Consider the following 16,150-nt stretch of genomic DNA (forward strand, 5'->3'; position numbering starts at 1 on the left):
AATTAGCATACACGGGCTGTTCTGTGGCCCCCCCACTACATTTGTAGCAGAGGACTGCCTTGTCTGGCCTAATGGGAGGGGATATACTTGCTCCTGTGGAGGTTTGATGCCCAAGAGAAGGGAGATGCTAGAAGGGTGAGGCAGGAGTGAATGGGTGGGTGGGGGAGCACTGTCTTAGAGGTAATGGGGAGGGGATGGGGTAGGAAGTTTGTGGAGTGGAGACCGAGAAGGGGGATAACATTTGAAATATAAATAAATTAAATTAAATTAAATATAATTAATATATAATATATAATTATATAATATATAATTAATTATATAATTAAATATAAATTAAAAAAATTGAAGCACTCACCATCACATGATTTTGTTTCTAATATCTGCTCTGGGCACAGGTGTTGATTCTCCAGTTCTTGTATAATCACTGCTCTGGATCGGACCTGTATTCCACCAAAGCCAAGATCCTCACCATTCACACAGGTCAGCTGACACAGACTCCATGAAGACCAGTCATTCAAATAACAGTCACCTGTACGAAACAGGTTGGTAATTTATACCCATGAGGAACAGTGATGCAGATACACATTTTGATATTAACCATACATGTTTGTAAGTAGGCATGATATTTGTGAGATTTTGACAAACTTAATAATTATCAGTTTATATGTGGTAAATGTTATTTGGAGTGGTTGAATGGTCTCTCAGTGGCTTACTGTTATAAAACATAAGCTATGATTTGCAGTCTGTCATGATTATTTTTTAAGAGATAGATAGTGTTTGGTCAAAAGCTAACATGATATTTGTCATTATCAGAAACGGGGGCTAGTAAAACCTAACAATACCTTGTCTCCAGGTATTCATGAAGTTAAATTGACTTGAAATTAAAGGTGAGAGAACCAGTGCTTTTATGTCATTTTTTTCTTCCCCGAGGAGTCTAGCTGAGGTTGGCTACTGAGAAGTTGACATTAAAATAGAAACTGGCTATTTCTTCTAATCTACATCTCTAATCAACCACATTTCACTGAGAAAAATAGATAGCACACATAAAATGCCAAATACTGTAAATTCATAGCAAATTTCCATACTCTGAATATATATCTGTGCAATCAACATTTAATCAAGAACAGACCATTGCCAGAATCTCAGACCTCTCATGGAATCATAGCGTATATGACATTTGTCAGTTTTTAATCACTTCATGTTTGTAATCACAGTTTTAGCATCATATTGGACAATATCACTATTACCCATGAGAACTGGTTCTATACTATTATTCTGTTAAATAGACATAGTGTTAAAATGACTCCTAACTATTGAATGCTCTCCCCATAGAGCAATACTTCTCTCAGCAGAGATGCATCTTCTTGAAGTAAATGTTTATTAATAAAAACCCACAACTAGTCAAAGTGCAGAGAACAAGAGACTTGGGAGTGCTAAGCCTTAAATAGGATGTATATATTACATCTTTCCTCTCCAAGGAATTAACAAAATATTATTTAAAATCTAGTACACTTTAAAATGCCGAGTGGGGGTGAGGGACAACTAGGAAAAGTATTTAAGAAAGTTGTAGAAATGCTTATATCTCTGAGATGTCACATTGTGGGTTACTGGGTGTTTACCAGGAAAACCTGTTATGGGTGAAAATTTAAAAAAAAAATACTGATGATGGGGTACATATCTTTACCTAAGTGACTACAAACTAAATGGAATTTAGAACCCACTCTTTTGTGTAAGTAGGCTTAATCTCTATAGTTATCTTTATTTTATTTTATCATACATTTGCAGAGAAATCCAATAGTTAAATTTTCTGTAGTCTGTGCATTATATAACCATCATCTTGAAATATCCATGTCAAGCTTCCAAAATTTAATAACAAAATGAAAGTGAAGCACTATGTACTAAATACGCTTTTATGTTTTGAACAAATCCACTGGAATAATAAATTTACATCATCCCTGCCAAAGATGAAAAATATATTCCTTAATTCATATTCTACGCTATAAAACTTACTATGTCAAATTCGTCTAGCTTTCAAGACACACCGTAGAGGGCTGAGTATGCAGCTCAAGGATATTAGAGATCTTATTCTGGGCAGGAACACGGTGCTCCTCTGACCCACAGATATCGTAGTGAGTTGTTACTAGAAGCATCACTGAACAAGATGGTTGACGCCCTTCACATTGACTATATGCGTAACCTATTCTTGACTCTGGTGCTGCAAGACATTTGATCATATTGTAAACTCTGACACTGTAAGCTGTTTCTATTTGTGGTCTATGGCTCAGCCATTGACCCTAGAGCTTTCTGTTTACTATAAATAGTACTTGTAGTGTGACCCAACCCTAGCACACACCTTTAATCCAAGAAATAAATAAAGCTAACCTTAAGTCCAGAGGTAGAAAAGGTAACCAGTCTACTGGGAGTAAACAGAAATAAACTCTAAAAACGATTTTTTAAGTTGAAGAGTATTTAAGACAGAATGGAGGAGAAAGGGAATATTCCTTCTGGGACACAGGTAGAGTAGGAAGGCCAGCTGGGTACTTTCTGTGCCTCTTGGATCTAGTTCGTTTTCATTCTAGCATCTGTTTCCTGAGTCTTCACTGGTAAAATAGAATGTCTGGGATTTGTGTTTTTAAACCAACACTCTGGTCCTACAACGATATGCCTCAAATACGAATTCTGTTCATTGTTACCTGGGCAGGGCTGGGTGCAGGTTTCCTCCAGAACTATTTGTTTATTACCATCTATGATGAGCTCGATGTTAGCACAGAACTCTTCATCCACCGCTTTGCTGAAGTCATCAGCTGAGCCATCACTCACGACACAAGAAATATTCCGTGTCCTGGTTCCTTCTCCACACTGGGCCTCCTGGAATGGAGGGAGAAATAGCTAATTAGAAAAAGAAAAATAATACATTAGAGAGCTCATGGCTTGCAGTCATCTCTGCATCACTGGTTTTGATTTATGAATAGCTAGAGAAGCATTAGAAACCCTAGGGAAGATGCCTTTTAGGGCACAAGCTATAAAGCATCCGCTGAACAATTTATTTGCTTCCTAGACAAAGACAGGCAAATAAATTTTCATTAAAATGGATCCGTCTCCAAATGATTTTAAAAGTATAGGACAGGGGATGCTTGTTATCAAAACTAATTAAAGAACTGGGAAATGGCAGAGTCACTGAAATGTTTATGAGGAAACCGACCATCTCTAACTTGAAATCGTCTCTGAAGATGAAGAATGCACCCACACAGCTTCCTGAAATTTGATACCTGAACTTGGCATGGAGACCACTGGCCATATTGCCACCGGTAGCATGGCTTCACTGGGCAAGGCTTGGATTGTTCCATCAGAGAAGGGCAGGGCCTCCCATCACCTTGAAAGGGCTGGGTTACGGTTCGTCTTCGTATCATTTTTCCTTTAAAGATATAAAATGGTGCAACTTCAGCAACTTCATGCCATGGTTGTAAAAATAGATTGGGAGAGGGTATCATAGGTGTCTCTTTTGAGGAGATCCTGGTGCAGGAGAGGGTTGCATGTTTTAGGAAAGAAGACACCTTTCTGTAGCCTACCTTATATAATTTATGGCAAGAGAGATGGTTTGTTTTATGTGGCTTTCCTAGTAGTCTAAAGCTAATTGCAATACAAACTAACCTGTGAGTCCACATGTTTGCGAACATTCTGACCAAGGAGACCAGTCAGAAAGCTGACAGTTCAAAGGGCATTCCACTGTGCAGGAACTGTTCATTTGCCAGTTCTTTTCCAGCCCAAGCTGAAAGAGGAGAAACAGATACATTTGTATGGGAGGGAGACAAGGCCTTTAGTACTGTCAGTAGGAAAAGAAACAATGGGGGAGAAGAGGAGGGAAGAAAAAAGGATAAACGTGAATGTAGAGAGAGAGCAGTGGAAATGTGGTGACTAGAGAGGAGACTGCGGGGAGGCCAAGGGGTGAGAGGAAAGGAGAGTGGTAAAGGTGAATGGTGTATGAAAGTTATTGGAAACAGAACAATTGTTAGAAATGTTAAGTATATAAAATGGTTCAGTTCATCAAAGTAGGAGTCAAAGGCAAAAGGTGAATTCAGGATCATACTGACTCTATCAGTTATGCATTGTGTTAACATTTTCCATAAATAGCAAAACAATTAATGAGTGGAATTTCCATATGTGAAGAAAAAACAGTATAGATGAGACTCCTTTGTAATATTTGAAAAATAAAAATATTATCAATGTATAGACCTATAATTTTATTTTCTAGATATTATTTATTTTTATATAGCCATGCTGCACTGAATAGCCAGGTAGCATTAAAGACAAACTACCATTTCAAAGCAAAGATAGAATGTACTGAAAAAATATGTAAAAAGTAGTTTGTGGGCTTGGTATATCTCAGTGATACAGGGCATAATTAATATTTAGAAGATTCTGAATTTAGACTCAAGCACCAAAAATGAATGTATTCATTCATGAATGAATTGACTCTTGTTTGTTGGTGATAGAGTTTTGTATGTAGACTAGAGTGCCCTGAAGTACACTTTGTAGCTAATGCTGAACTTGTAATCTTCCTGTTTCAGCTTGAATTACAGACATTGTACTAGCCATACATGAATGGAAATGTTAATGACTTCAAGTTCCTGTCATACTTTTACTTGCTTTGTTAGAGCTACACCAAGAAAATTTATATAATGCGTGACTATTTTCAAGGCTGTTTTCACCCTAATTCCTTTCTTATCCTGTTTATCATTTGTGTAACAGAGGGCTACTAGTTTCTGTAATTTAATTTTGTATTCAGCCACTTTGCTGACAGTGTTTATCAGCCATAGTTTTCTGGTAGAATTTTTGCTATCACTTATGTCTATTATCATATCATCTATGAATAGCAATACTTTGACTTCTTCCTTTCCAAATTGCATCCCCTGGATCTTTTGTTTTCTTATTGCTCTTGCTAAAACTTCAAGTACTATATTGAAGAGATGGGGCAAGAATATGTGCTCTGTATCCCTGATCTCTCCAATACTTTTAACAGGAAAGGGTGTTGGATTTTGTCAAAGGCTTCCCCAGCATTGAATGAGTTGATCATGTGGTTGTTTCCTTTCAATTTTGTTTTATAGTTGTCTACTGTAAAACATTACATTGATGGATTTTCTTTTATTGAGTCACACCTGCCTTCCTGAGATGAAACCTACTTGATCATGATGGATGATATCATTGATTTGTTCTTTGATTCAGTTTGCAAGTATTTGATTGAGTATTTTTGCATCAATGTTCATGAAGTAAATTAGTCTGAAATTATCTTTCTTTGTTGAGTTTTCATATGGTTTAGGTATCAGCATGACTATGGCTTCATAGAATAAGTTTGGCAATGTTCCTTCTGTTTCTATTTTGTGGAATAGTTGGAATTGCTACTAGCTCTATTTGAATGTCTGGTAGCATTCGGTGCTAAAACTATCAGGCCCTGAGCTTTTTGTTTTTGCTTTTGTTTTGTTTTGTTTTGTTTTGGTTAGGAGACTTTTAATGACTGCTCTTATTTCTTTAGGGCTTATAGGACTGTTTAAGTAGTTTACCTGATCATTATTTAACTTTGCTAATTGGTACCTGTCGAGAAAATCATCTATTTCATTAATATTTCCCAAATTTGTGGAGTATAGGCTTCCCATTGAAGACCAAATGATTCTTTGAATTTCTGCAGTGTCAATTGCTATGTCTCCACTTTCAATTCTGATTTTGTTAATTTGGCTACTGTCTCTCTGCCCTTTAATTAGTTTGATGAAGGGTTCGTTTATCTTGGTGATATTTCTTAAAGACCCAGCTCTTGGTTTTGTTGATTCTTTGTATTGATTTCTTTATTTCTAACTGATTTATTTCAGCCCAGAATTTGATTATTTCCTGATAACTACTCCTCTTGGGTATATTTGCTCAATGGCTCAGGCACTAAGATCAAGAATTAATAAATGAGATCTCATGAAACTGAAAAGCTTCTATAAGGCAACGGATATACTGAATAGGAGAAAATGTCAGCCTACATTTTAGAAAGAGATCTTGACCAACCATACATCTGACAGAGAGCCAATATCCAAAATGTATAATGAACTCAAGAAGTTAGACACCACTGCATGATTTTAGCTCCTTTGTCAAAGATTAAGTGACCATAGGTATGAGGGTTCATTTCTGGGTCTTCAATTCTATTCCACTGATCTACCTGCCTGTCTTTGTACCAATAACATATAGTTTTTTATCATTATTGCTCTGTAAACCTGTTTGAGGTCAGGGATGGTGATTCTCCCACAAGTTCTGGAATTGTTGAGAATCATTTTTGCGATCCTTGCTTTTTGTTATTCCAAATAAATTTGCAAGTTGTTCTTTCTAACTTTATGAAGAATTGAGTTGGAATTTTGATGGGGATTGCATTTAATCTGTAGATTGCTTTTGGTAAGACAGGCAGTTCTACTATTTTAAGCCTGCCAAACCATGAGCATGGGAGATCTTTCCTTCTCCTAAGATTTTCTTTGATTTTTTTCTTCAGAGACATGGAGTTCTTGTCATATAGCTCTTTCATTTGCTTGGTTAGAGTCACACCAAGTTATATTATATTATTTGTGACTATTGTGAAGGGTATCATTTCCCTAATTTCTTTCTCAGTCTGTTTATCATATTTTCAACAAATGGTGCTGGTTCAACTGGCCATCAGCATGTAAAAGAATGTAAATTGATCCATTCTTATTGTCTTATACAAAGCTCAAGTCCAAGTAGTTCAAGGACCTACATATAAAACCAGATACACTGATTAATAGAAGAGAAAGTGCAGAAGTGCCTCGAACTCATGGGCACTGGGGAAAATTATCTGAACAGAACACTAATGGCTATGCTCTATGATCAAGAATTGACAAATGGGATCTCATAAAATTGCAAAGCTTCTGTAAGGCAAAGAATACTGTCAATAGGACAAAATGGCAACCAATAGACTGGGAAAAGATCTTTACCAATCCTACATCTGATAGAGGGCTAATATCCAATATATACAAAGAAATTAAGAAGTGAGAGCTAAATAATCCTGTTAAAATTGGTACAGAGCTAAACAAAGAATTCTCAACTGACAATTATCGAATGGCTGAGAAGCACCTAAAGAAGAGTTCAGCATCCTTAGTCATCAGGGAAATGCAAATCAAAACAACCCTGAGATCTCACTTCATACCATTCTGAATGGCTAAGATCAAAAACTCAGGTGACAGCAGATGCTGGTGAGGATGTGGAGAAAGAGGAAAACTCCTCCCTTGTTGATGAGATTGCAGGCCTGTACGACCATTCTGGAAATTGGTCTGGCAGTTCTTCGGAAAATTAGACATAGTACTACCTGAGGACCCAGGTATACTACTCCTTGGCATATATCCAAAGGATGCTCCTACATATAACAATGATACCTGCTCCACTATGTTCATCGCAGCCTTATTTATAATAGCCAGAAGCTGGAAAGAACCCAGATGTCCTCAACAGAGGAATGGATACAGAAAATGTAGTACATTTACACAATTGAATACTACTCAGCTATTAAAATTAATAATTTCAATAAATTCTTATTCAAATGGATAGAACTAGAAAATATCATCCTGAGTGAGGTAACTCAATCACAAAAGAATACACGTGATATGTACTCACTGATAAGTGGATATTAGCTGAAAACCTTGGACTATCCAAGATACAATTACAGACCATATGAAGCTCAAGAAGAAGAAAGACAAAAGTGTGGATGTTTCAGTACTTCTTAGAAGGGGGGAACAAAATACTCACAGGAGGAAATAAAGAGACAAAGAGAGAGAGAGAGAGAGAGAGAGAGAGAGAGAGAGAGAGAGAGAGAGAACGCAGTAGATGCTAAAGGAAAGATCAACCAGAGACTGACACACATGGGGATCCATCCCACATTCAGTCACCAAACCCAGTCATTATTGGGGATGCCAAGAGGTACATGCTGACAGGAGCCTGATATTACTCTCTCCTGAGAGTCTCTGCCACAGCCTGACAAATACAGAGGAGGATACTCACAGCCAACCATTGGACTACAAATGGGATCCCCAATGGAGGAGTTCAAGAAAACACTAAAGTAGTTGAGTGGATTTGCAACCTTAAGGAAGAACAACAATATCAACCAAGCAGATACCCCAGAGCTCCCAGGGACTAAACTACCAACCAAAGATTACACATGGAGTGACCCATGGCTCCAGCTGCATATATAGCAGAGAATGTGCCTTGTTGGGCATCAACGGGAGGAGAGGCCCTTGGTCCTGTGAAGGCTCAATTTCCCAGTGTAGGGGAATACCAGGGTGGGGAGGCTGGAGGGAGTGGGTGGTTGGGTGGGGAATCACCCTCATAGAGGCAGGGGATGGGATGGGATAGGGGGTTTCCAGAGGGGAATCTGGGAAAGAGAATGACATTTGAAATGTAAATAAAGAAAATACCTAATTAAAAATAAAGTAAGAAAAAAGAAGTTAGACGCCTACTACCAACCCCAAATAACACAATTTAAAAATGGGGCACAGGGGTAAACAGAGAATTCTCATCAGAGGGATCTGTAGTGCCTGAGAAACTGAGTTAATGGAATGTCAACATCCTTACTCATCAGGGAAATTCAAATCAAAATCATTCTGAGATTCCACCTTATACCCATCAGAATGCCTAAGGTAAAAAATTCAAGGGACAGCACACGCTGCCAAGAATGTGGAGCTAAGGGAACAGTTTTCCATTTCTGGTGGGAGTGCAAACTTTTACAACACTCTGGAAATCAATTTGGTGATTTCTCAGAAAAAAGCTCTACCTCTAGACACAGCTATAGCACTCCTGGATATATACCCAAAAGATGCTCCACCATCCCACAAGGACACTTGCTCAACTCTCTTCATAGCAGCTTTATTCATAATAGCTCAAAACTGGAAACAATATAGATGTCCCTCAACCGAAGAATAAATAATTTACATAATGCAATACTACTCAGCTATTAATAAAGACATCATGAATTTTGCAGGAAAATGGATGGAAGTTGAAAATATCCTGAGTGAGATGCCAAAAGATATGCAGGTACGTTCTCACTTATAAGTGGATATTAATCAGAAAGTACAGGATAACCACACTACCTGCCCATGGACTTAAAGACGCCAAATAACAAGGAGGGGAAATAAAATAGCTATTGGAGGTGAATAGAGGAAGGAAACTGGATGGGAGAGGGGGTTGGGAGGGAACTGGGGGCAATGGCGATCAGGTACAAGGTGAGCAGGGGAGAGAATGGAAATTGGCAGTGGACAGGGCATTTTGAGGATATGCCAGCGATTTAGAATGGGGGAAGGCTCCAGGATGTCTATGGGGCTGAATGTAGCTGAGACTCCTAGCAGTGGGGTATGTTAATCCTGAAGTGGCCACATGTTGTAGCCAGGCAGGACTTCCAGTGGAGGGAAAAGGACAGCAATCCACCCAGAAAACCTTCTATCCAAAAATCTGTCCTGCCTACAAGATGTGCAGGGACAAAGACCAGAGCCAGAGGGAATGGCCAACTAATGACGGGCCTGCATTTAGACCTATTCTATGGGTAAGAACTGATACCTGACTATATTAATGATACTTTGCTATATACTTCCAGACAGGAAGTCTAACATAACTGTCCTCTGAAGTGGGGGAGACTTAGTTGTGTCGTGATATTTTTCTACAAACTATCTTATGAGAGGATGTATATGAGAGGATATTTTGCTGAAACAGACACGTGGGAGGATGCTTTGCTGAGAACAGTCACATGGTGTTTTTCTGGAAGCTGCCTGGAAAAAAGGCATGTGATGTTTTGCTGGAGACAAGTGATGTCTGAAAAGAGTATTCGTATAACCAGACAGACAGTGGAGTATGCTGTGGCATTGGTCACCTTCCCTTCTTTGCTAATCATCATTTATTGTGACGTTGTGGAGAGAAATGCACCAAAGACTTTCTCAGGATATTATGGCAGCGTCAGGCTGATTGGCACATCCTCTGTGTCTCTTTTGGATCAAACTGCCATTGCTGATTTGTGAATGGTGCTCGTGAATAGACTGAACTACTGGTGCTGATTCCTGTGAGCTGAACTGCTGACCTCCTGACAGCAAAGATTGGAGTCACCCCTAAGAACTATTTTTAAACTTGTCTATATCCCCTGTGCCTTATAAACCTTTCCTTTTACTACCTCTCATGGGTGGTGCACTAGAAGGGAGGTGAAAGCATTTAAATCCCTTATTAAAGTAGGTTTTAAAAAATCTTAACCTAGAGTCCACCCAGCAGCTAATGGAAACAGATGCAGAGAACCACATTAGATGGAGTTTAGAGGGTCTTTACGAAAAAGTTGGGAAAAGGATTGAGGGACCCAAAGAGAACAGAAACTCCACAGGAAGACCAACTGGGTCGACTCGCTTGGATCCTTGGAGGAGCTCGAGATTGAAGCACCAACCATAGAGTGAGCGTGGGCTGACCCAAGGCCCCCCTGCACATATATAGCAGATGTTCAGCTTGGTCTTCATGCTGGTCTGACAACAAGTGAAGCGTAGGCTGTACCTGAAATTCTTGCCTGTCTGTGGATCCCGTTACCCTAACTAGATATGCCTAGTCCTGCAGTGACTTGATGTGCCCAGGGGTTGGGAGTAGAGATATAGTTGGGGGTGATGGAATGCGTGTGTGTGTGTGTGTGTGTGTGAGAGAGAGAGAGAGAGAGAGAGAGAGAGAGAGAGAGAGAGAGAGAGAGAGAGAGAGAGACAGAGGATGCCCCCTGTCTCCTCAGAGAATAAGGGAAGGAGGAAATGGGGAAAGGATTGCCCTATGTGGTGGTACTGGGAGGAGAGGGCGGCTGATATTGAGATGTAAAGTGAATAAATAAATTAATGAAAAATAAAAAGAAATGTCAGAGAAGTAAGTCACCTTTCTTGAAAGGAAATGTGGGTCCTCAGGAATGTTTTGTATATAAATGTTTTATATAATTTGCTTATGAAGAATTTCTATTCTCAGGTTTATCTCACCAACTTTGCTGTAGCTTATTTATTTATTTATTTATTTATTGATTGATTGATTGATGTGTATGGCCTCTCATAATGTAACATTTTATTTGTATTTTGATCCTGTCCTTGTGAATTGCATGTTATCATTTCAAAGTACAAGAAACAGTTTCAAATTCACAGGTAATATATTCCATTCCAACATTGAAAGTGAAGTCAAAGGTACGACGTAACATTAAAATAGAAAGTATTAATATTATAGCAGAGAATAACAATTTTTATTGGCAATTCTTAGAACTACCAACCATTTTTGCTTTATATGAAGAAGTAATTTCAATTTTTAGTATCTGTACGATATGTAAATAGGCCATCATGAGAATGGATATAGACCATGAAATTAGACAAGAGATCATGGGAAGGGAATAAGATATGTTGAGGAAGGGGAGGGAGAGCGAAGGGATACATGTGACATAAACAGCAAAGAAGGCCACTGTGGGTGCAAGAGTACAGGAGGCAAGAAGATCCCAGGAAGGACAAGAAGTGTCATAATGAAGCCTAATGTTTTTTATGCTGATATGAAAATCTACAATGTCTTGGTAGCAAATGAGTAAAAAAAAATCTGAAAAATACCAAATGGAAAACACACTACATAAATGCTAGTGAATTTAATCCTAATTTTCCTCTTTGTTGGGCACTAATGACACATTTCTTTGTGGCCATTAGAGAAGCAGCAAGAGCTACCTACTGCTGCTAAACTGAATACAGGGTTTGCACAGGGGTTCATAGGTAGGTGGTCTGAGCATTGTTTACAAAGACAGCACAGTTGTTCCTGGAGCCAGCCAACTCAGAGGGATGAATAAAATGGTGTGTGCGCTGTTTAATTTCCACAGAGAGCAGCTTAGTTTTCCCTGAAGACAGCATTTGCCAAGGGGCAAGGATCTGAACCTGCAGTTGTTGCTGCAGAATTCACAGGATAGATGAAGCGGTTTAAAAGTCTTGAATGTGTCGGGCTCTACTACTACAGAGGTCTCATTTCATGTCCTTGTAGGGAGGAAATTGTCCTAGGGGTTTGCCCAAAAGACTACACTAACAGCTTGAGCTGGATCACCTTCCACTCTCTGGGAAGTTTGTGTTGGTTGTTAAAATCCTCATGCACAGAAATGTTATTTACTGTTGGTTATATTGCTTGAGTGGTATTGTTTTAAAAACCTGAGTTTAACTAACTTTAATCTAGCATATAAGCAGGTTAATTAGTGACACAAGATTTTACAGGGAGGCATTCATTGACTAATCAACATGTTGTTTTCAGAGCATTTGGAAGTCGACCTTTACAATCAGAGATGTGAGGAAGTTAAAGTTACATACACTTTGACAATGGCATTGAGTGGTTTCAAGTAGTTCCACTGGTGGCTTTCCCTTGAGAATTAAGACAATTCTGTTTCAGATCTACTGAAGATCTTGCGCCCTTTGGTCCGAAAAATGACCCTGTGCATCTCAGAAGCACAGGGAGTTGAAGGACAGGGACATTGTTGCCTTTGTGTTTTGGGAATCAGACAGAAATCACTACCACGCAAGGTGTAGCTTCATGAGGAGAAAGAAAGGCCAATGCCAAGTTTCTCTGCTGCTCGGAAGGCCAGAGCTGAGAGTCACGGAGTTACTTTCCTTTGATGATTTACTATAAACTACAATCTCTGAGCCTTAAAGTTATTAGGGACAGATTTCATTGCTTTGCTGGAGCATTAAACTCTCTTATCCAGACCTGAGACCTAAGCACTTAGATTCTCACAGCTGGGTATCAGATCTTCATATCAAAATCTGCTATGAAACTGCATGTGATCAATGTTTAGCAACAGAAAGAGTAAATGATGGATCTTGGCAGGTGTCCAAGCTCGGCACCCAATTCACATCAAATTATAAAAGATGATGAATGGTCTGATTAAGATTTATTGCTTTTATTCACCTTGATTGCTTATTGTTTCCTAAGCATTTCTTCCAGAATGGGCTAATTAGCATACCTCAGGGCTCCAAACAGAACAGAATACAGGAAATTATCTGTGGAAATCAGTAGCGTGGATACTGTCTCTTTTCAAGAGGGCACTAGACAGCCTGTGAAAACAGCTGTTGCCCATGCACCGGGTGGAGCAAATGTCACTTGGCTCCACGTGAATTTAAATTATTAGGGAAGAATTCCTTCAAAGATTTAACACAACACTCACCCACCTCTTCACAGTACTTTAGGTCAACGGACTTGCCATCACTTCGAACACAGTCCAACATCCTTGTTTTAATGCCGTTCCCACAGACCGCCTTCTCACTTAGCTGACATGTACTCCAGTCTGAATGAAAAGGACCCATCAGAACAGAAGGCGATGCACGTAATAGACTTCAGATGGAACTCTGATGACCTGGATCCCATACCTAATTCACGACTGCTTCCTAAGCCCCTCAATCAATCATCCCACATGCAGAGCATATGGGCCCCAGATTTGAACATATTACGAGTCAAATGGAATTGCTGCGGTTGCACATAGTGGTGGGGATTATTTTGTGAGCCAGATGTCTACTTGACGATCTTGACAGCCAGCTCCTTAGAGATATTGTAAAAACGGCTTGGCGTATAGATCAATACCATTTCAAAACTTTTTTTCTTAAGAAAAACAGAAATAAAAATTTACTATTATGCATTTTTTATTTCAAAGGAAATAAAACAAAGGAAACATTTTAACGGATGGTACTCTATGTAGTTATTTAACACTATGTAATTCATTCACATAAGTAAGATTCTTCAAAAAATGCAAACTCATTTATTTCATAAATAACTTCAGCATATTTATTAAATTCTCTTATTTTGTATATTTCCCCTCCCCCCCAAAAAATTTCCTCCATCTTTCTCCAGGTACAACGCACCCGAGAGAACTTTGATTTCCTTTGTGGCATCAAAGCCAACTGCAGAGAAAACTAAGAGACAAAAGCTAATGTGACTTCTATGTGCCTTTCTTCATTTTCTTGAGCTCATTTCAACATAAAAATTACTAGGGGAAAAATGCAAGTTACCTTCAATGTTGTATCAAACCATATGAACCAATAAAATACTTTATGCATATGTTTTGATGATACCAAATGAAATCTAAGAAACAAATGCAGTTTATTGTAAGTCTATTTTTCTGATATTTATTTTTAAGATTATGGACACTTTGCATCATGTTAATGTTGTTCACAAATGTTCCTGTGTCCCAGAAATTATTGATGTAGGTGTAACAACCACATATCTGATAAAAAAGAAAATATTTTCCATAATCCCCAAATAGGAGGAGGCTTTAAAAAGGACTATCTGGAATCTTTATCACATACTTCAAGAATTGAGATTTTGCAATAGTTTATTCTTTCTATTTTGATGTTTTCTAAAAAATAAAAACAACAGATAACTACTTCTGTCATGTAATACTGGTTATCTAGTGTAAGCTGTGGCTCTAAGTGGCACACCGGTGGAGCTGGCCTAGGTTGAGAATGTCTGGAACTGAAGCCTCAGACCATGTGAAGACCATGATGAAGTGCTTTACCTGTGACATTATAGTCATAGTGGTAGCAGTTTTTGTTCAGGTTACAGGGCTCTTTCTCCACAGCATCAGGGCACGCTCTTCCTTCATCAGCGGGCTGTCTGATGGGATCTGCTGACCTTTGCCTCGAACCACTTGGATTGCAAGGCTTACAAAGAACGATAGGGTTTTTCAGAAAGGTAAACTCAGCCATACAACAGTTAGCATGCTTCTGGAGCTGATTCAGACACTTGATTCATTGATCTAATTTAAATAAAGAGCTAACCTCATTATGATTCAGAGTTCAGAGTTCCCGTATGTAAAATGTAGGCATTGACAGAGTCTGATCCTATCCTAGCTAGATGTTTAAATCATTACCTCACGCCTATAGAAACACATTCATTTGAGCATTTTTAGTAACATAGAATGTTAACCACTTATGCTATAATGATAAATATATATTTGAATGTATATATGTGTATGCATGCTTGTGTGTGAATATAAATTGTCTTAAACCATTTAAATAAATAATAAGGTATCAGTGACTTTAATGCATATCCTCATATAAACAATTTAGCATCTATATAGTGACTGGCTATTATCATATTGATACATCTTTCTGAAAATCTTTGGCCTCTAAGGATAGAAAGGGACAAACAATTTTGGATTTCTTAGGCCTAAAATAGTTATTGCCTTGTCCTTTGCTCTCGATGTATGTTAGTCACACCACTGAAGGAATATTTACTGTATTGAGAGAATGCAAATTATATAAAGGTCTTGTTAATGTCCAGAGTACATTGAACTACTCCTGTCTTCTATATCTGCAATCCTTTGAACTTAACAGTTCTTTGCATGCAATAAATGTTTCATTTTTCTAAAACTGATGTCCTGGGTGATGAATCAAGAATGAATTCATGAAGAATAAAAGGCACACCTTGTCAACTAGTTGAGTTTTAGTCTCAATCCAAAATTTCTATTGGAAAATGCTCAAGTAAACAAAATATTTTTCACAAACTTTTTCTTGTTACACATGGTAGGACTTAATATTTTTCAAAGATGGCTTCTTATGGATATCCAAACTGAACCCAGATGGGCACATTTCCTGTTTGGTGGTTCCTGGTATTGAAATCTGTGTTAAGGAATTTAAGAAGGAGCCAAATTCAACAGCCCCTGTTTTATAATAGCTGAATATTCTTTTAACAGAATCTCTGATGACAAGAATTCCATCATTGTAAACTGTAGAATGTAGTTCAGCTGCAGAATTAAAACAGAAAGTTATTTCAGACCTTTATGAAGGGTGCCTTCTCCCTTCTTTTAACATCTGCTCAAGTGATATATTGGTCCTATTTTGCTTCTGGGCATTCATTTAGTTGCCACTTAACATTTTAACAGTGTTAACACAGAGCTTAAGAAAATAAAAAGCAATTCTCCTTGGAAAACACAGACTCTAAACTTGCCTGAAGTTGTACTTTATTTAATGTCTTAACATTAGACAAATCTTCCCAATTTTTTTTTATCACGTTGCTTTTCACCGTTTTGCAGGATTAAGCTAATTGTGCTGGACAGCTTTACTTCAACTTGACACAGGCTAGACAGTCATCTGAGAGGAGGGAACCTCCATTGAGGAAATGC

At 38.3% G+C, this 16,150-nt stretch overlaps 1 protein-coding gene across 2 annotated transcripts in view; it reads right to left on the reverse strand.

Annotated features, from left to right (window-relative positions):
• Positions 1-16,150, reverse strand: part of Thsd7a (thrombospondin type 1 domain containing 7A) — a 446,922-nt gene that overhangs the window by 20,243 nt on the left and 410,529 nt on the right. For both annotated transcript variants that reach the window (XR_015685737.1, NM_001191970.2), the window contains 6 exon segments: positions 14,543-14,687; positions 13,203-13,318; positions 3,652-3,769; positions 3,270-3,415; positions 2,694-2,868; positions 356-529 (listed from right to left, as the gene is read on the reverse strand). Coding sequence is in view for 1 of the 2 variants with exons in the window: in NM_001191970.2 (NP_001178899.2) it covers positions 356-529; positions 2,694-2,868; positions 3,270-3,415; positions 3,652-3,769; positions 13,203-13,318; positions 14,543-14,687 (874 nt within the window). In the remaining variant the exon portion in view is untranslated.

This window comes from Rattus norvegicus, chromosome 4, assembly GCF_021556685.1.
Source record: "Rattus norvegicus strain SHRSP/BbbUtx chromosome 4, alternate assembly SHRSP_T2T, whole genome shotgun sequence".
Classification (NCBI taxonomy): domain Eukaryota; kingdom Metazoa; phylum Chordata; class Mammalia; order Rodentia; family Muridae; genus Rattus; species Rattus norvegicus.